Source organism: Quercus lobata, chromosome 6 (assembly GCF_001633185.2).
Source record: "Quercus lobata isolate SW786 chromosome 6, ValleyOak3.0 Primary Assembly, whole genome shotgun sequence".
NCBI classification, from domain to species: domain Eukaryota; kingdom Viridiplantae; phylum Streptophyta; class Magnoliopsida; order Fagales; family Fagaceae; genus Quercus; species Quercus lobata.
In genome coordinates, this window is record NC_044909.1 from 2,506,272 (window position 1) to 2,527,964 (window position 21,693).

The 21,693-nt window shown below is 36.2% G+C and overlaps 2 protein-coding genes across 4 annotated transcripts; both read right to left on the reverse strand.

Moving 5' to 3' along the window:
* Positions 1-59: 59 nt before the first annotated feature.
* Positions 60-4,995, reverse strand: LOC115994836 (imidazoleglycerol-phosphate dehydratase 1, chloroplastic). The gene is made up of 8 exons (XM_031119116.1): positions 4,698-4,995; positions 4,458-4,582; positions 3,706-3,810; positions 3,225-3,317; positions 2,883-2,957; positions 2,643-2,705; positions 1,966-2,075; positions 60-470 (listed from the first exon to the last, which is right to left on the reverse strand). The coding sequence occupies exons 1-8, from the start codon at positions 4,921-4,923 to the stop codon at positions 443-445; spliced, it is 825 nt and encodes a 274-aa protein (XP_030974976.1). The 5' UTR covers positions 4,924-4,995; the 3' UTR covers positions 60-442.
* Positions 4,996-6,655: 1,660 nt separating this feature from the next.
* Positions 6,656-19,127, reverse strand: LOC115995077. Of its 3 annotated transcripts, none has more exons than XM_031119500.1 (9): positions 16,470-19,127; positions 15,319-15,451; positions 15,115-15,203; positions 14,124-14,362; positions 11,986-12,072; positions 9,984-10,083; positions 9,622-9,835; positions 8,376-9,530; positions 6,656-7,955 (listed from the first exon to the last, which is right to left on the reverse strand). In XM_031119500.1, the coding sequence occupies exons 1-9, from the start codon at positions 18,738-18,740 to the stop codon at positions 7,933-7,935; spliced, it is 4,311 nt and encodes a 1,436-aa protein (XP_030975360.1). In that variant the 5' UTR covers positions 18,741-19,127; the 3' UTR covers positions 6,656-7,932. The 3 variants fall into 3 exon arrangements, with proteins under 3 accessions (XP_030975360.1, XP_030975359.1, XP_030975358.1); XM_031119499.1 differs by having other exon boundaries at positions 6,656-8,224; XM_031119498.1 differs by having other exon boundaries at positions 6,656-9,530; positions 16,470-18,893.
* Between the last annotated feature and the right edge of the window lie 2,566 nt (positions 19,128-21,693).

The following is a 21,693-nucleotide window of genomic DNA, read 5'->3' on the forward strand; positions in this document are numbered from 1 at the left end:
ATATTGTGAAAAATGAAATGTACTCAGCTAAAAAATGCTACACAAAACTTGACACAATGGAGCACTAAACCAACCTTATTTGATTGCACATGGATAAATCTGCAATTAGTTCATTGATTGACAGATCTTAAAAAAAATGGATAAGTCAAAGCATGGAAATTTAAAACTGAGTGATTTATTGATGATCAATAGACTGTGAGGTCCAGCACAATTCATACAAGCAACTAATCCTTATAGTTTCTCTGTTGGACACCCATCCCTCCAGTGGTAGCATCCAGATTTGTATTTTGCTTTGTTTCAACATGGTGAAGCTTCGACTGATAATCAACAATACCATACATGTGGGATCATCAACCTGATTATCCCCAAAGCATGCTTGAGGAAAATGAGGATATAGGTTTAACTTAAACCACCTTAAGCCCAGCATTATCTACCTCTAGCATCAAGAACGGGACAGCACACCTTTTGAACTGCAACAATCAAATACAACACGTATTTAGATTTTGTTTCACAAGACACTTTTTTTTTTAATGTATTAGTTTCCAAAGAATTTGTCACACAGAAGCAAGCACATACTAATATTAAGCCCATGTGATGCATGGGTTAATTAAAATTCACATGAAAAGCAAAAATAAAATAAAACAGTAACATAACAGCATTTTTTTGAATCTACTAGTTTCTCATTTCCAAAACATATTGGGATGGATCAGATCATGCAATGTAAACAGGAATTTCAGATTGAGAGGCTCCTTACTCAGAATCAGTATCTAGGATTAATTCAATAGGTCAGGGTAGATGAAATTGAGAAGGTTGGGCAGAGTTGTAGAATGAAATTCAGATAAAGCCCCGGATTTGGGTGGATTTAATGACCACTTTTCAGGTCTGTTGGGGAATCATCAAACATGATGAGTACAGAGTTGTATCAAACTTCTTTCACGGTGGAAAGCTGTTAAAATAGACCAACTCAACTTTCCTTGAGTTGATCCCTTAGGTGGATAACCCAGTGGTCTTTGAGGAGATTAGACCTATTTCATTGTGCAACATGCTCATCAAGAAAATCTTGAAAAAAAATTGGCATCAGCTTAGGGAAGAGCTTGATTAGTTGGCAAGTCCCCATCAGTTGCCTTTCATTAAAGGCGGAGGAACATAAGTGAAAACATTCTTTTGGCTCATGTATTGGTAGATGATTAAAATAGTGTAAAGTAAATAATGAAATTTCTTTTAAACTTTTTTCCCCAAACTTTTAGTAACAGAATTTTAATCAAAATAGTAATTTAAACTTCTTGGAACTTTGGTAATAAAGTTTCACTTAGTCTTAAGAGTAGAATTAACTAAATAATTTTAAAATATTTAGAGTACAGTGAAATTTCTTTCGTGAGTCCGGATAAAAAGTTTTTAAGTGTATAAAATAAATGAGCAAAAGGACTGTCTACTAGCACAAGGAAAAAATGAGAGAGAGAGAATAAACAGTGAGTGTGAGTATTGTAAATCATGTGAGAAAATTCCTTATACTTGTACCATGCAATTGGCAGAAAACATGACCATAGAAAAAGATTCAAGGACCACCCTATCCTGAACAAGTTGCTGCAACAAAACCTCAAAGAATCTCTTATACATAGATACTAAAAGGTCAGAAATTCTACAGAACCCAGCTTAAAAAGTAACAGCCAAAGATGAAATGGACCAAGGAAATGATTTCAAAGCAAGTGGTTAGCTCTAACATCAAGAAATATATAAAATAATTCAAGTAAAACAAGAGTAGTTCTATTCTACAATTAGAACCATTTGTCATCTCCATAGCTTCAATTAAAAAAAAATCAAACCTTGCAGAAATTACAGGGAACAGAGATGGATTGAATTCATGACTTTTCTCCATCATTTGTTTTAGGGGGAGAAGATGTTACTGGGTCCAAAGACCAATGGCAATTATGATGTAAATTTAAATTAAACAGGAAAATAACAAACCTTGGAACAGTCCCACCACGGCGAGGGTCAGATTCTGTTGCTTGTCGAAGAGCTCTTGCAAAAGCTTTGAAAGTTGCTTCAATTATGTGGTGAGAGTTTCTTCCAGCAAGCTGGTGCTCAACCAAAATCAAAATATTCTATTAGAAACTTAACTCTTGAGTGAAAAATATAAATGTCGCTAATTTCTTTAGAAATTTTAGATGTTCCATAATTTAGGAGTTAATTTTTTTTCATTTGATTTTTATCTTTTTGCCATTTATTTAATTATTTTTCTGGGTGGAGTGTCGTTTCATACTTCCTATGCACTTGGGCTTTGCCCTTTTCTATTTTTTAATAATATGTTACTTCTGAATTTTTCTTTTTCTTTTTAAAAAGGTACTTCAGAAATTTTGAAAAAAAAAAAAAAAACAATTTCAGTTTATTCTAAATAGAAATCATGGACACAACTAAAAAAATCATAGAATATAGGAATTTAAAGAAAGTGCATGAAAATCCTCCCAAAAAAAAAAAAAAACTATTTTCATATTCAATTGCATAAAAAATAATTGGAAGTATACACAGTTGACCCCAATACAAAGAGCACGAAGATGGCATTATTTTGGTAAACTATGTTGGAAAAAAAAACCAGTAGATTTATATCAACCATGACAAGGTTAAGAAGCTCCCAGTATTATTACCTGCCGGATGTGGAGTGTCATGCCAGAAGTATTCACCAGCGATTGGAAAAAGTGCTCCACCAACTACAAATAAAATTCACGCAATAGCTAAACTATATAAGATTGCAGAATTTCCAAAGGTGCAAACATGTCACATTATGTCAATATCTCAGTAGGAAGTTCCACCACTGTGCTAGAGATGAATAACAATTGGTGACATCAAATTTCTTAATTGTAGGAGTAAAAAAATAGGAGTTCTACCTGAGTGTCATATGTTCCAACTCTCTGAGTAGGTATTTGCAAATCATAACCTAAATACGGTCGGCCAGATAAATCCTGAAAAACAATGTCCTCAAAATAAGCCACTATTTTAGATTCCCAGAGAATATAAATAAATTAGCATGGTTAGAGAGGACACTGGAAACTAGAGATAGAGTTGATACTATAATCTGGTGTAAAATTTAATCATTACTTGGAAATCAGCACTATAAGCTCAACCCCCAAGGACAAACATAAAGATCAATCATAACATCAGTCAATCTTTTGACACTTAAAACATATTACATGTTTACTTCATATGAAACAATCAAAAGTTGAACACACCAGTGCAACATGTATTAGTGCTTCATCAAGAGGAGCTGAGAAGTCACCAAACCGATTTATTCCTTTCCTATCACCAAGTGCCTGCAAACAAGCCTGCAGGCCAAGCAAAACTAACTTATTATAACACATACATAGAGATATCAGCAGGTGGATCCAAATATGAAGCAGTTGAAGCAATAGCCTTTGGACGTATCCTAAATTAAATTAATCCACCATGTTATATGTTACATTCTCAAGTAAGCATAAGTATATATAATCAAAACTAATTCAAAGAGATATCAGGCTAGATGTAAAACTAGCTAAATGACTCAAATTAGTGAAACAAGTAAACTTATTTGAATCCCATCAAATACATAAATAGTTTACTTTAAATACCACTAAAATATATACATACAAAGGAGAAGGACTGCTAGGAATTCAGCATCACACTAGAAAAGCCATAGGAATAACAAAAACATATGATGTAACGTTTTTCAAATACCGTTCCAATGGCAAGAGCAACATCTTCATTTGTGTGATGGTCGTCAATGTGGATATCACCAGTGGCCTTAACATGCACATCAAACAGCCCATGCGAAGCAAGTTGCTAACATAAAAACAAATAAATACAATTAACAAACAGCAGCACATCAGACTCAAAATCTTACACAATAAAACCACAACAACAAATGAATAAATCTTTAATAAACCCACCCACCCTTCCCCCAATATTAGAATCCATTAACTGCCACAAAATGAAGTCCAGCTACATATTCATAAAGTTATCTGCTCCATTTTCCATATGCGCAAAACTTAGGTACGGTACCTTAGCAATGAAAAATAGTGTCATATTTTTCAACGACAATTAAATTCAAGCATGTCACTTATTGGCCAACACAACCACATTGTTGAATTTAATTAGGAAGTTAAGGTATAACATTAGCGCATAACTATACCTAACATTGGAAAGTATCCCCACCCATTCAAATCCAGTCCTGGATGTAAGACATGTTTGGCAGCATTTAAAAAAATCGACGGTCTTAAAAAACTTATGTAAACCACAAACAATCAAATAAATGACACACGTCTCACATCTAGCTAAAACAAATGGAGGGAATTATGTTATCACTAAGGTTTTCAAAAATCTGAACTTGGAAATTTACAACCCTGATAATAAAAACAGCTAAAAACCCAAATTGAGAAACAGAACTAAGAATCAAGAAATGATAATCACAAAAGCTGAAAAAGACTAACATCCAACATATGATCAAGGAAGGGAATCCCAGTATTATTTTCAGCAACACCTGTACCATCCAAGTTTATTTTCACTGACACATTCGTCTCTTTCGTCACCCTCTTCACCTCTCCAATCCGAGCCACTGTGACATAACAATCACTAAATAAGAATTTCTCAATTTAAGCCTCAAAATCAAAACCAATACAAAAAATATATATATATATATATAATCTGATCAGATTTTTTTTTCCCCTTACCAGCGCCGATTGGAGAAGTGGTTGCGGTCGTGGTGGAGCCGTTGTCATCAGCTGAAGCAGAGCATGAAATGGGTTTCGACATGTTCATTCTCAGTTGCTGGCGGTGATGAACCGGTGAGATTGAGTTTGAAGTGAGAGTGAAAGGTCTGTGAGAAACCCTAACCCTAGGTTTGAGCAGTGGGTTTTGATGAAGAAGAAGAAGACGATGAGTTGCGGCTAGCTCCATGTTCAGAGTGGCCACTTGGTATTCTGTGTTTTTGTCAAATAAAATAAAATGTCGTACAAGGTGGACTCAACTGTCGTGTGTCTTCTCTTGTTTTTTGTGTTTTTTTAAGGATTGAGGATAAACGGTCTGCCGTTGATGAAATACTAAGGAGTGTTTGGTATTAGTGTTTAACCAACTGTTGTATTTCCGCGACACTTTTTAGTCCATATCTATTTTCACAATATTTAAATAACGATAGTAAAAATTTATAGTCAAATGGGCCTAGATTTTAAGAACTACAGCCAAAACCCAATTCTTTTAGTAAATCTTAGCTCAATGATTACTAGTGTTTCTCGTCCAGCTTCAAAGGGGTATTGGTGTTACTATGGTCACACCAGTAGGATTACTCGTTGGTCACCCCCCGACCCTTTTCGTAAAAAAAAACCACCATCGAGCACCACAACCACCAAACTCAGCACATTGCAGCCCACAACCGCCGCAACCCACAAATATCAGATCAACCCAAAAAAAAAAATCTGAAAAAGAACAAGCAACAACTGGATTAAAATCAAAACAAGCTGGTAAGAGAGGCAGAGATCGGTGGTGCTTCAGTTCAACAGTGTAGCTTCAGATCGGCTGTGTGGCTTCAGACCAGTTCAAACAGTGGCTGAGATCGGCGGCGTGCCAAAGCAGTAGAGAGAGGCGAGAAGATAGGGAAGAGAAAGAGGCAGAGCAGTAGAGAGGATAGGGAAGAGACTGATTATGAGGGAAAAATGGGATGGGACTGATGGAATAAAATAATAATAATAAATTTTAGAACGGCACTGCAGCACGTTGTAAAAAATTTAAGATTCGGACTCCTTAACAAGTATTCGATATATGTAACTACCAATTCGTATGATATTTCTGTTCTCTGCCTGTAGTTATGTGTGGGTGAGTACAAATTAGGATGGATAGAAAAATTATATTGTGTATTTGTTACATGTAACACCCCTTTCATATTGTGTGAATTTTATCCACCTACAATATACACAAAATATGAGAGATAATACATGTAGCGGATACATTAGATACCAAATAACACTTGTTATTGTGATTCATGAATGAATAAATCTGAGTCCTTTGGTTGGGTTGGGAATTTCGTGGTTGTGAATGAATTAAATCAGGTACTCCAAACCCATTTATCAACACTAATATTTTTATTTGTCACTTAATCTTCAACATTTTATGAAGAGTGCTGGATAGATTTATGCATAATAATTTATAAACTCTCATATAATATAGGAAGAAGATAGTAACCAACTGATTATAGGTACAAATAACATTTATTTTCATAGTGTTTTATTATGCTACAGTGAAGTGTAAGGGATACAAGGTCCCGAGATGGAACCCGAGCTCTTCCCCCATATTTGAAGAGTTGGGAATACACTTAGGCCAAGAGGCTCGTGGTCAACTATGTGCTACTTTTTTGCTTAATTTACCGAAGATAATTTGGGTGGAAGGCGTGTTCAGTTTCCTCTCTTTATCTCAAAGTGCTATAGAATATAGATCATATAGCATCGATCAATTCAGGATGATTGAAAAATATGCCTTGGGTTATTTTCAGGATGATTGAAAAAACAGCCTTCTAAAGATTTTGTTCACTTGCATGCAAAACTTAGTATAGAGATGATAATTGAGCTGTGATGGAAAATGATCACTCATTATTTTAGCTATAGGGAAAAGAGAAGAAGAAATAAGAAGAATTCTTGTAGGAAAGACCACAGCCAAATGAATTTCTATCAGGGGCTACATCTATAAAAACAACTGGGAATTTGACAAACACATAAGTACACACCAAAGTCGCAAATAATTTACGTTACATCTTAATCTTTCTACGCCAGAGCAAGACATTCCTTCACTTCCTAGTAGTAGTCACAGAATTGTCCCCAATTTGCAACCTGTTAGGAACATCTGGGTTTCCCACCACCTGAAGCCTTTGAAATCCCCACCTACGCTTTACGTGACGTACCACACCCCAAAGGTAAGGGATAACACCTGTGTACATCCCCATTGCCTCTCTCTGCATCTCAGAGAAGTAACCAAGTTGCATCCATAAGACCATAACATAGACCTGCTTTTATCTTCGTTCCAGAAGCTGCAATGATTGACTCAACCCATTTTCATCAAGCATAAAATATAGAAATGTAAGGCTATTGGACAAAACATGCTTGCACGTCTCTTGAACTTGGTAGTGGATCCCATGACCAAGTTTTCTTTTCTATGTTATATATATATATATTTTTTTTATTCTTTTGAGAATCAACAGCTGCTTTTGTCTCGGCAAGTCAAAGGAGCTCCAATTTAACTTCTAATTCACAAAATGCTCAGAGTTTGAGATAGCATAAAATCCTAATAAATATCAAACGTTGCCCTGATTACATAACAGTAACAAGAGCAAACAAATCAAAATCTGCTGAGCTCGGAGGAAAAGGAAAAGGGAAAGGTCATACAAAGAAATATGATTATTAATGTCCACTAAATCTACATATCTAAAGAATATTTTTAACATTGCTTAGGCCATCCTTGTTACGTACGTGCCTTGAAGAACTTTCCAGTAGCAGTACCCTTTTTCATTTCAGATCATGACACTCGTCCCAAATAGAACTTCTAAAACAAGTTCCATCTCAGCTCAGGAACTCAGAGAGATTTTTTAAGTACCATCAAACAGCATCATATTTTATCGCTCTCATAAAGAAGCCTATCAAAATCAATTTGGGCAAGCAGGTTGTGGCTGACCTGTATTATGCGCACTAGGAAAGGTAGTTGAGATGATCTACAATAAATCATGTACAACCACCTATATCATGTGATGAAATGACTTTGATAAAATGCAAACCGCTACAATGATAAAGGGCTTGAAGAGAAACTCCCGACTTGTCCGCGGCAGATTCAGATATATACACCGTGAAAAAGCATGGGTAGGTGACCTGCCCAGAACATTACAAAGATCACCTCCAACTTCCGAGTGTTGTCTCTAAAGCAGCAACTTCACCATTGACGAGCACATGACACTACATCACCCAAATCAAAAGGCAGACTTCAAAACCTTCTGAGAGAAACTTTAATCTTGACATGCACAAAAGTTAATCTAGAACCTTAACATTACACTCATAAATTAAGCCAGAGGCAAAATGAATTTCCCTTGGGACTCATTAGATTTTATTCACACTATCTGAATCAGGAGATAAGACACTAGCTCCAGAGCCTTAAAATCTTCTAAAAATGAGGCATTCTCCCATTGAGAGATATAATTAGTAGAGTGGAGTACTCAGTATTGATGCTGCAATGATTTCAAACAGAACTGGATTCAGTCTTTCTTTCACGTGCAGCAGTCTCAGACTTGTCATCAGAATCAGATGCATGTAATGTGCCCTCTGTCTCACACACAATTTGAATATTTGAATCATATTTAAATTGCAAGGAACACTCACCAGAACCATTTTGTGTAGAATCAGAGACATCTTGCTTTTCATTGATCTCCTTGGTGGTGTTCTCTGCAAAAATTTCTCCTGAAGAAGGAACAGGCTCAAGACAGTCAATGTCATTTACTTCATGTACCCCATCCATATCACTCACTTCCAGAGACTGGGCATGATCTTCAACAGGAAAATCCATTGCTGGTTTGTTTTCCAGCTCAAGTACATCATGACTAATATCAGATGATGACATACATTTCCTGCCAGATGCCAACTGAGCTAACTTGTCCTCCGCATGAGAGTCAGAACATGCAGTCCCCTCAACTGAAACAGGAATTTTAACTTCATCAGAAGCATCTAATGAACTACTCATCACCAGAGTATCATTTAAGGGCACAAGCGGACATTGGACAGAAGACTGCATATTATCTTTGACAGGAAAATCCAACAATGGTTTATTTCCCATCTCTATTGCATCACAGCTCACACTAGGGGGAGGGTCAGGTTTCTTCTTAGAAACAGACTCTGCTAACTTGTCTCCAGAAAGAGAGCCAGAACACACAGTCTGCTCGGTCAAAGCTGGAATCTTAAGTTTAAGAGCATCTAAAGAACTCGAATCTGCAGTTTCAAAATTATCAGCTGTCTCATTGGCACTGGGCAAACCAGCATCACCACCTCCTTGAAAATCATGCCCAGATGCAGAATCCATCCCAGATTTATTATCCACAGAATCATTAGCACCACGCAAACCAGAATTATCACACCCCTGAGGGTCACGCCCAGCTGATGAATCCATATCAGATTTATTGTCAGCATCTGCAGCTTCATTCATTAGTTCATCACCACCTTGCAGACCAGTATCACCATACCCATGTAGATCTGCTGAGGAATTCATATCACATTTATTATCTGTAGCCACAACTTCATCAGTTAACTCATTAGCATCATGCAAACCAGTATCATCACATGCATGAGGATCATGCCCAACAGAGGAGTCCTTATCAGATTTATCATCTGCAGCTGCAACTTCATCAGCTATCTCCTTAGCAAGATCCGAACCATTGCTGTTACACCCATTAGAATCATGCCCAGCTAAGGAATCCACATCAGATTTATTTTCCGCCTCAGGCTTAGTAGAAAGCTTGATTTTGCACTCCATCTGCTTTGCACCTATAGGAAAGAAATGTATATATATAAAAACTTAACTGACACGCCATAACTATATAGCAAAGAGATAGACAACAAACACCACAACCAGTACCTGTGCTGCCTGTCATGTTCCCCTCCATGTTATCTTGCTCAAGTAGCAGCTTCTGTAACATATCTGTACCAGGGAATACCAACATATTCATTGATCTCATTTCTTTCCTGAGAGATTCCTCAAGAGGAGTGAAGCCAAAAACCATAGTCCATGTATGCATGAGTTCAGCAATTGCAGGAATAATCAGTTTCTCAACCTTGAGAGAGCACAGAGCCTTCAAATAGGACAAAAGCAGGATGAAGTAAATGACATAAACGAAAAGCAAGCACGTTAAAAAATAAATAAATAAAGAGATGCAAAATTTTGAATCTCTATTCCATGCTAGTGAAATCCCCAATGAAATAGTAGTTCTTGTAGCTTACTGATTCAATAGCGCCAAAAAGCCGACGGCACATCCCTTGACGCCTATATATGTGGCGAGTTCCAATAAATGGCATCTCTGCTAACTTAGTCCCATGGAACCTAACCAGGCAGAAGACACTGAGATGGTAAGTATTGCATTCCACATACACAAGCAGAAACCATATGGATCTCAAAACCCACCAAACGGGAATTCCTCTCTCACACCAGAACTTTAACTCGGCAGTAAAACATAATGATATATACACACACAGGCCCACTAAAGGCATAAAAGAAGAGAGCAAGTTTTTTAGAATTATCATAAAATGGATTCCTTGATTTAATATTTAGGCAAAATACTCAAGACCAAAGTTATAAATACCATGCCAAAGGCTATTTCGGTTAAATCAAGAGAAAAAATATTTCAGTACCAGTCAGCATTGGTGTATCTAACCAAAAAACTTTCTATAATTTTAAAGAACTTCAGGACTGATCTCAAAATAGCTAAATGAAAAAAGAGGGGGGGGGGGGGGGCGCGGCGCTAGACACCTGACAGCAAAAAGAAGAAAATAAGGACCAAGAGATAAACATGAAAGCCATTTGTTGTATATCTCACACTTCTCTCCTCTCTCTCTCAATCACAAAGCACTTCCAAATGGGCTAAATTGATATCACTCCTCCCTCGCTGCTTTGATTTGAAATCTTCTTCAATCTTAGTCTTTCTTCTTGGGTAGAGGTTATTTCATTGAAAGTGTTGTTTCAGTTTGCAGTTTACATATTTGGGCAGTGGAACTGTGGAAGATGAAAAAAAATCTTGATTGTATATGAATCTAATTGCATGTGAAGCCTATTTTGCAAATTGATTTTGATGGGCCTTGTTTTTTTTGTATTATTATTCTAATAGAACCGTGTTTCCAATAATAGAGACCTTAAGGCTAATTAAGTGTTAGAAACGATGGGTATTTTCTGAATGCTGCCTCCACCACCAAAGCTAAGTACAAGAGCTCAATGTACAACTGATCATGAAGCAGGTTGCCAAAGCCTACCTTCAGCCCATGCCCTCCATGGCCACTGAGATTACGAGAAATTTAAAAAAAAATAAATAAATAAAACAATTGTCCAGTTTTAAAATCGGTTGGAAAGGTAGGAACTGGCCCAAAGATCCAAAATTATCTGCAATGGCTGGAAGAGGAAGACGCTAACAGCCTGAAATTTATAGCATTACATTTCATGGGGTTTATGCACACTGGTTTGGTAACCGGTCAGACATATTCCGGCTGGTACAGTACATAATTAATAGCTATGCTTGAGACCCTATTAAAAAGGCTTATACATACATCATAGGGAATTGGGATAATTAACATGAGAAATCTGCTCAAGAGCCAGTCAAAGCTAGGAACCAGAACTGATTTTTAGCTTTACGAAACTTTTGAGGGGGGAAATCTTAGTTATAAAAACCGGACTGGACCAACCTGCTCAGCTGGAAACGGGACCAGAAGCGGTTCTTTATCTGGTCTAGTTTTAAAAATATGCATGTAACAACACCAACATGTAAAACCACTGACCCAAGAAAGCTTCACTTAGAAAAAGAGGAACGAAAAGTAGTGATGGACCTAATACTTCAGCTAGACCAGTTTAACAGAAAATCTCTTGGACATAGGCATTCACAAGAAGACCAATACAATTGAAGAGCTCCCTTCTGATAAGAGGAGGAAGAGCGTGCTTCCCTTAAGCACGTCCCACATGATTTTCCAAAACACAATGACTTTGTCCAAGCATCAAGTAGTTTGGATATTGTTACTAATTCAACTTAGATCCTGTATAAATGCATGGAATAATAAACCATATCCTTGTCCTCGCCCAGGCACCCAGAAGGCAAGGGGCGAACAAATTCTGTTCTGTAGCACATCATTGCCACTACAAAACCTTCCTCTTTTCTATTAATTTTCCTATGTTCATGCTAAAAAATAATAAAGTGCAAAGTAGGAACATAATAGTGACTGATGAAAGTTTGGGGTATGGTACCTGATAGATGCTGCACAGATTATTTCATCACCCCTCTCCAAAATAGCAGTGTAGAAGCCACTATAGTTTATTCGATTGAAGTTTGATCTGGAGTAGAAAAAGAAAAGAAAAATGGGAAACTAATTACCTTCAGACAAATGGTACAACATATGTTTCACAAAGAATATAATATAGATGGTCAGTAAAATAAGTAACAGCTTTTATTATGCCTAAGTACTCTAGAAAAGTGAATAACTTATTCCATTAAACTGAGCAGTCATGTGTGCACACACAATAAAATATTTACTTAGAAACCACATTATATATACCAAATAGGTTCAGTGTTTAGAACCAATTACACATCAAACAGCTTAGTAAAGGATTTAGAAAAAGTAATTAAGACAAAATAAAGTGGACCAAAAAAGCTCAAAAACTTAAAAAGTGAACCAGTATCCTATGGCATATTTATACCATTGAGCTTGCTAAAGCACAGTATCACATTAAATAATTGTGTCATCACAACAATCTTTTCCAATCAAATTGAACTTTCGATCACACATAAGTTTGCTACAAGTTAACCTTAAATTAAAGTCCCATAAAATTTAGGTGGGCACAATTTGAGGGTGATTCCTTTCTTTACTAAAGCTTATTTTGCTATTCAGCTACTTCAACGCTAACACCAATCCCAATCAATAAGTTAACACATTTATAATATATCTTCCCAATTTTGACACTAAATGAGTCCTGACCTTCAAGCTTCATCTTTTGAGTGGCACGGTCTTTCCTCAATTCCTCTTTACTAGCCTGGACAGAGTACGCTTTGTTTGCAAAATACTGCATTATCAGGTCTAAGCATCATAACAGACTGATGGTGGGCATGCTAAAGGATCATTCTAATCTGTGTTGTGCCTTTCCTACATCCTTTTCAAGAAACAATGTACTGCTGATTTCTGTTCTTGTTTTTGAGTTGCCTCCTGTATACTGCCCGTGTACTTGGGCAACTCTATTTTGGCTTTTAATGAAATTACTTATCAAAAAAAGAAAATGTACTACTGTTTTCAGTTTGAGGAAATGTAGATGTAGGGGGAAAATTTCAGTATAATACACACACACGCATATATTGAGCCAGAGTGCATTACCATAATTTATTATTATTATTTTTTAAGACAGGTTAATTTATTGTAGGATTTTTCTCTAATTAACATATAGGACACTTCCCCCTATCAACATTTCGTTCAACAAAGGCATGTTAACATGAAACCTATATCCACTCATGTCACTAAACACAACAGTACAACTTTATATCACCATAGAATATAGAGATTCCTTGTTTTACTTTTAACTGTTCATCATATGTATACGGTTAAACAAACATATATTTAAATAATGGCTCTACACAAACACAAAACCATATTTCCGGATTCCACATCTCCAATTAGAGAAGTTCAGATTTCCAACACCACATCCACATCAAATGTGACTCATTCTATTTCTGACTAAAAGTATGTACATTATACCCCATCTAAGTAGTGAATAAAACTTTCTCAAAAAAAAGTAGTGAATAAAAGGTCAACTTTTCAATGATAAAAAAATTTCAGCATGATAATACAGAAAATTTATAAAGTTTAAAAAAATCCAAATTCAGATGACCGATCTCCAAAGACATACCTTGAGCCTAAAATTATTATAAGCTCATTCAAATTCAATAAAATCATATTTATGCATATAAAAGTGATTGTTCATTCAAAAATGAAGATTATTATATATCATTTATCCATGTCTACGAATGCATACAACTGTACGTGCCACTATATACAAAATAATCTAGTTAGAATCATAGGTAAAGAAATAAAAGAATATTAAAATGTCAAAATTCATTAACAACGAGAGAAACATAGAACCTGCTTAAATGAACGTAATAAACATACATTAAGCCAGTTAAGAATCAGTAAAAGAAGGGGGTAAGGGAGGAAAGAAAATCTCAGAAACCAATCTAAGCAACAATAGCAGTCATTTAACACACAGCTCAGCAAAAACTAAAAAGCTTATGACATGAAATACGAAAGCCACAGTTAGAACTATTCATGAAGATCACATGGTCTGTCAACTGTTGGCCAAAGCAATATTGTTTCAGCTTAAGTATAAAATTTAGAACTTACCCACAATTATAAAGAACATTATGTATCAAATTAACCCCACTCCTCCTGTCAACAACTGGCAAAAAGCATTCATCCATAACAGTCAGTGCAACAGCTAGCTTTGAATTGCCTTCCACCCTGTGAGGAAGCCCTCGAAGAGATGTGTCTGAGTCTTCATCCATTCTATGAATAAGAGACCAAGAAAAGCCTGCTTCCAGTTCATGTTTGACTCCAAGATACTTCTGCAAATGCTCAAAGATCTGTAGAAGCAACAGAATACAATTCAAGACAGTGCCATACATGTCGTAAAATGAGAGATATATATAAAACTATAACTAGCGAGACATACAAGGAAACCAAACAAAAAACTGCTATATTTGTGAAATATCGAAAAGAGAAAATTCTAGATTTTTTTTTATAGGTAAGAATAATTTTAATGCATTGAAAGTACTTCATGAAAAAATAAATAAAGTAGCCTAAAGTCTAAAAAATTACAGAGAAAATTCTAGATATTTGAATGTTGGAAGGGACAGAATTGAGAATACACACAAATTACCATACTCGATGTCATTAGATCTAAAACCTCAGAAATAATGCAAAAACAATAAAGATTGATGGGTGAAGCCACATTATGTCAAGAATAGGGTAACGCAATTTGCACACAAGATCAGCAAAAGGTCCATTAAAAATGCACCCATGTATCATATAAGATCACAAGGAAAAGTATCAATAAATGTATGCAGGTTGTAATATGTCATTGACACTAGATTTCGGATGGGAAAGGTAACTAGCCATGGCATTAACTAATCTTTTGTCAAAAATAAAAGAAATAGTAGTAATTTCCATATCCTAATAACTCATTAGGTACAAAATCGCCTCAAAAGTGCTTTGCACCACCAACTAAACAATTTAACAGATACTTTTAAAACTATACTATTTTTTCCCCCTATTAAAAAGTATTACTATTAAAAAATTTAAGATATTTAAATGAATTAGCATGAAAAAGAGATACCTCTTTACATTTTTGCCCACAAAAGGAAGGGACTAGATTATTGGAATCAACAGGAATAGCATCCGTCTCAGGCATGCATAATTCATGATCTGCAAAAGAGAAATTTAAATTTCAACAAAAATATTATCTGTATTTTGATAAAACAAAAGCATATAATCCATTGAAAAGGCTTCAAAGAGAGGAAGCAAAAGATGACTAGCTTACATTTTTTCTCACACAAACTACACTTGAGTAGTGCAGAGGCAGTAGAATCATCTCCTTCAGCAACACCCACACTGACTAACCCACAAAATTTGCATGTACAATTTGGACAGTGCCAATCACCAGGTGGAAGTGTCTGTAACAAGAAGAAAGATATGAGTGACTCAAGTAGCAAAGGAGGAAACAATGAAGGTAAAGCAGTACTTTGACTGCCCAAAGCTAACAACAACCCACAAAACATGCACCATCATCCAAAAATTTAAAGACTTGAGGTTATATGGGTAAGCTGTGAGGAAAATAAATCCAACATAGAATCTTAATCCCAAAAGTCCTGAGGTTTTGTTTAGATCATCAAACAGCCAACATTGTATATTAGGTTTTATATTTTTTCGTTATATTACTGATCAAAAAATTATTTTTTTCATTATATCATACAACTATACTGCAAGTAGTCAACCATACAAGCAAGCCAGGTTAAGCTATTAGCTGCATTTTCCTTCATAGAGAAAAAATACTACCAGGACAAACTTAGCATATGAGTCTTGCATTAGAGTACCAACTCTCCATCCCTCCCTCCATCCATCCATCCATACAAACAACTAAAAGTACCAAAAGCCATAGCTCACTTTAGGCAAAAGTGTTAGCCATAACAGTTCACCACAACAAAGACTCACACTATTCAGTGATTCAATATCTTCAGTGGACAAGTGCCCCTCAAGTATTAACACTAAAAGAGTAATAGATGAGATGATATTCCCAACCCCCTCCATGCCTTCCCCCCATCTGCAAAATCCTAAAACTAACACAACCTATATCTCACTTCTCTTCTTCTAAAATAAATAAATCTCACTTCCCTCAACGATGTACCCCAGACGAACACATCACACAACAAAGATGCCATAATTTGATTCAACAGCTTTTGCACTTGTCAAATCTCAACATTAAAAGAAATCTTTGAAGTCTCTAAATCCTCTTCTTCCAATATAGACCTTAATTTAATAAATATGTAATTAAAAACATTACAAATGACCAACAGAAGAATATCATGGAAAATCTAGAAAAAAAATTAAAAGGACATCATTGTTATTAATACAAGTACTACCATGTAGAGAAGCACAAGGCATTGTGCAAGTGCAATGATATCAAGTACACACCTGTATGTCCAAGCAACTCTGATGAAATGTTGATGGACAACCATCACAACAGATCAAATCCCCACCATCTGCACAGATGCCACAAGTGTCATCATTTGGATCATCTCCATCTATGTCTATAGAGTGGAAACCAATGCGTTCAGACTCTTCCTGGCTATTCCATGCGTCAATCTGGCACTGCAGAAGAGAAATCCCAGAATCCAGATATATGTGTTGAAATGGCTGACGCAATTTGCTCCCTGCGTGAATCTCAAACTTCGAAACAGTGAGGATTTTACTACAGCAGCCACAATGAATGCCATCTCGTGTAATCCAACCCTCCAGCATTACTCGAGTCCGCCGACGGTTCATATACTGCACTTTTTGGCTTAACTCCACAGTTTTAGAGTCAATCAGCCAGGAAAGTAGTGTCCGTTTTCCAGTATATGGAATGAAACCATCAGTTTCTGAATTTTGCCCCTTCTTAGAACTACGAACCAACAAAGTACATCTGCCAAGTTTTCTACTCTTTCTTCCATGTAGGATACGGGAATTGGATCCAGAGGATGCTTTTTCAATGCTATCATGAGTAGAATTTTGACTTTTTGAGTTTACACTGGCAGAACCATTTTCATTCATTCTACCCTTCATTGACTTACCACCCTGCTTTATGAAGGAGCTTAGTTTCTCTTCATGGCTAGCACTGTCCATGCTATCCAAATCATGCTTGGTACTCGCAGATCTTCTCACAGCAGGTTCTGCTTCATTCTCACTATCACTGTAATCTCTTCGCTTCTTTTTCAGTTCCTTCTCAATTTTCTTTCGAGTTTTCCTGGTTAATTGGCTGAGCACATCATCTGCTATAGGAGCAAATGAAGCAACGTCCCCACTGGCTTTGGCCTCATCATCCTCGTCTTTCAATTGCTTTTGAAGTGCATCATAGGCCTTGATGATTGACCAGTACGCTGTTCCTGAGGGATTAATGTACACAGCATCTAGATAGTCTCTGTTCCTCCTAGGCCTATAATCTATTGTCCAGCCAGCTTCCAGAAGCATCCCTCTAATCCGTTCACGCAGTTTTTGCTTTTCTGTGCCACTACCACGCCTAACTTTTCCTTCTTTAATTGCAGTTGGTGGGAGCTTCTCACAAGGAGGAGTCTTTTCTTCTTTGGAACTTACTATTTTCATAGGAGTATTTTCTTCTTTGCAACTTACCTTCTTCATAGAATCATGAGCCTCCACATTCTTCAATCTTAGCTTTAATGACGTATCACTGTCCTCTGAATCCCATTTGACACCCTTGATATTCTTACTTGATAGAGATTTCTGCAAAGCCAGCTGACTTTTTTCTGGCCGGACATATAAACCTGGTTTCTCAATAAGTTTTGTCTCAGGTGGGTATGATGAAGAATGAATTACTATATTCCTTTTAGCAACATCTGGAGTTTTCAAACTCTTTCTACTTTCCTCAGCTTTGCGGGGATCAAAATTTTCCAAAGGCCCACTACCCAATTTCTTCTTCTTGTTTACCATCACCTTCAAAACACCATTTTTGCCCTGAACTCTAATCGGCTCATCTGAATGACCCCCGAACTTCTCCCTTAAAAATGATTGAGGTAGCTGAGCTCCATCTCTACTCATCTTAAACCTACCATTATCCACATTATCTCCCAAATTCAAGCCACCTGTCCGGTCAAAATATAAATTTTTTCTCTTGTCATAACCATGTCTACTCGGCCCGGTTTCATATTCCCTCTCCATCCCACCTCGAGGCTTATCCATTGATCCAAAATACCTCCTTCCTCCAACTTCAATTCCACTACCATCGAAACGTTTCCTACGCATCCTTTCCCCATCAAGCCCATCATACTCATCAAACTCAAACACATCCATCTTATTCCTCTTCCTTTCGCTCTCATCAAAGCCATTCCTACCAATCATACCATCCTCATAATGCCTAACATGATCCAACCTATCCCTCTTTCGAATAACTCCACTCCCCTCTCCAATACCCTTATCATAGGCAGATAAACCATTGCAAACCCTAATAGTTTCAGGGGCAACCCTTCTCCGAGGCGTGGGCAAAAGCTCGTCACTCGACCCCGAATCACTCAAAACCAACCTAGACCTCTTCTTCTCCTTTCTCCGCTCGTAAACCTTTCGAGAACTCGAAGAACCAGCCACTCCTCCCACCCCATCCCCACTCTTTTTCCTAACGATTAAACAACCCGAAGAGTTCCTATTCTTCACCACTAGCCCCGAAGGGCCACCAGATCTCAACCCCTCTTCCATCTACATCAAAATCTACACAAAAAAAACCCCTAAATCCCCAAATTAACGGTCAAATCCATCCAAAAACTCTCGATTAAACACAAAGGAAAACCCTAATTCTCTCTCAAGTACCAAAAAACAACCAGATCTGAACCAAAATGCTTCACGTAAATCAAAAAAAAAAAGGTCACCGTACTGTGAAAACGGCAAAGGAAGATTTCAAATTTTCAAGAAATCTTACCTCGCCGGAAGTTTCCACGATTCCTTCACCGGCGATGCGGTAGGTCCGATCGGCGACACAAATTTCCGGCGAAAAAAATCGATCAAAGAGAGAGAGAGAGAGAGAGAGAGAGACTGTGTATGTGTGAGAGAGAGAGAGAGTTAGAGAGAGAGAGATTACGGGTTTGGTTTGGTACTTTATGAAAACTAAAACTATTTGTGCTTTGTTTATATAATTTTTTTTATTTTTTTAATTTTTTAATTTTTAGTTTCAATATTTTCCTCTTTACGTTTTGATCAAATTTTCTTTTTCTTTTTTCTAATTTTTCCCAGTTTTCCCTCCAAATCTGGGAATTCGATGCTGGGCTGGATTTTGATCAACGGTTGTGATCGTGCCACGTATGATAAACAGTGTCTTGATGTGTTGGATTGCCACGTGGCAAGATCCTGGAGGGTGAAAACGAGGTTGGTAGCTGTTTTTGTTTTAACAGTTTGGAATGTATCTGCGTATTGATTTTTGATTTTATATAGTTAGGTAATAACGAGGAATATAATTGGAAATTCACGCGCGGAAAAATGGCGCGTGAAGAGAGAGGGAGATCAGGTTCAGACAATAGTATCTGACTTGGATTTTGGACTGGGCTTGTGTTGTTTCCCATAATAAGCTCAGGTTCTTCTTTTGGTTGGGCCTTTTGACTGTTTTGGTAAAAACTAGGTTGTTTTATTTATTTTTGGCGCTTTCACACAGTTCAACACGGAGGTTTTTTTGGCTGTTTTTTTTCACTCTTCTCATGTTTTTAACCGGTTCAGGTTTGACTGAGGATTACTAATCTAGTGGCTTCATCATTCATGTGACGACCGTCGTTTTGGTTGGCTTGTATTTGAACAATGAACATTTGTAATTTGTGAATGAAAGCGTGTCGTGTAACTGCGCGTATTTATGATCATCCAAAAACACACACACAACACATATGTAAAATATGATATGACGTATGATCCAATCAAACATATGATATCATATCATGAGCTAATACATCTTCGATTGGGTTCAGTTATTAGAGCTAAAAAAATTGACCAATAAATTTAAAAAACACCAAAATTTTCACAACTTTTTAAATGATTTTTACTGTGATTGAAATCAAAGTGGGTCCCCTGGAATTCCATGATATTGTTCTAATTACAGTTTTCCACTCTTAACAAGTTGTAAAGTTGTATAGTCTGTTTGTAAAAACCGTTAAAAAATTATGTTTTGAATTTAAAATAAACATTTATAAAAAAAATTAAGAAAAATTGTGATTGCAAAATACACTTTTAATCTCTCAAAACTTAAACAGAAATTTATCCCCTGACATTACAAAGAAACAGGAGAAAAAGAAGAAAAGGCAATGGCATCGTTTTTAAATTGGTGCACCTTGTTGGTTACTGGACGAGAATTTTGTATTAGCTTTGGCATCAGTAAAAGGATTGATTCTTAATCTTATTCTTATACATTAGTTTGTTTCCTGTTACCCAATTGAAATAGAAGAGATAGAAATGTAGCATAGTTGGTGTGCATTTTTCTTTTTTCTTTTGAAAAATGGATAGTTGTTAGTATCAATACCATTTAAAGCTGCAACTGTTTAATAGAAACGTGCTTATGTGAGATGGAGGTCAATGAAATACATCATGTGAAATTCAAACTTCCAACCATAAAGACTTTTTTGACAATCTGATCTGTAATTAGATGAACGATTTCTGCGAAACTCCAAGTTCCAACAACCACTTGCACCTCTTGACATCGACAGCGTAGCCTCTTATGAATTGCTTCCAAACCAACGCAAACAAAAAGTGAAAATTGCTTATCTGTAACAAGCAATGTCAACCAAAGCAAACTTATTCCAAGCACAAGCAAGGGCAACTTTCTCCAGAACTCATTGACAATAAAGTATGCAATAGAACTTCACATGGAATTAAAATTCTAAAGAGAGACATTGAAAATGCATTGCCTTTATACTTTTTTTTTCTTTTTTCTTTTTTTGTGAATTTCATGACTCACTCAATAGCTAGCCAATAATCTTTACTAGGTTTGCTAGTAAATCTACTAAGCACTCCTACTGCATATGCAATGTCAGGTCTTTAAACTCACATATTTACGTGTAATTAAATATAAAATTGATGCAATATCACCTATCAAAACTAATAACAACAAAAAGCTTTAGCAATTATCATAAGCTTTCTAATAAGAGAAGGAAATGAGCTCGTGCGGGGACAAGGGAGTTTACGCTTCCTTAAAGTGGTTTAAACTCCTAAACCAAGAAGATGTAGATGTTACAATTTAATATTTTTGTAGTGTCCTATATATTTTCAATTTTTGTTATTTTCTTCATATAATCTAGTTGGGTGCATGATAGATAAGTGGAACAAAAATTCTCTGTGGCAATTTTTGTGTTCCACTAATCAGAACTTGCCATGTGGTTGATTATTCTTTTTTCTTTTTTAAATTTGGTTATTTTATGAGGAAAGTTAAATGAATACATAACAAATAGTGATTAACGAAGTATAAAATGAAACCAAAAAAAGTGGGACAGAAAATTGGAATTGCCCATATTGTTCAAAATTTGTCATTGTTCCATAAAAATAAATAAATAAATAAATTGATCTGCGATGGTAAAATCTTAAAAAGGCCCTTCAAAGTTCAAAATCCTTATCCCCTCCAATTTTAAATTCCACTATAGATAGCTAACCTGTATTGATAACCACACTGATGTTGAGTAAT

Bases quoted from the DNA above. Each gene is read 5' to 3' on its own strand.
- LOC115994836 (XM_031119116.1), bottom strand. From the start codon at position 4,923: ATGGAGCTAGCCGCAACTCATCGTCTTCTTCTTCTTCATCAAAACCCA. The intron at 3,318-3,705 runs GTATTTGAAAAA...CTTGGCCTGCAG, and splicing joins TTGCTCTTGCCATTGGAACG to GCTTGTTTGCAGGCACTTGG. The intron at 2,076-2,642 runs GTAATAATACTG...GTTGAGCACCAG, and splicing joins TGACACTCCACATCCGGCAG to CTTGCTGGAAGAAACTCTCA.
- LOC115995077 (XM_031119498.1), bottom strand. From the start codon at position 18,740: ATGGAAGAGGGGTTGAGATCTGGTGGCCCTTCGGGGCTAGTGGTGAAG. The intron at 15,452-16,469 runs GTGTGTACTTGA...TTCTTGTTACAG, and splicing joins AGAGTTGCTTGGACATACAG to ACACTTCCACCTGGTGATTG. The intron at 14,363-15,114 runs GTATCTCTTTTT...TTGCTTCTACAG, and splicing joins GTGGGCAAAAATGTAAAGAG to ATCTTTGAGCATTTGCAGAA.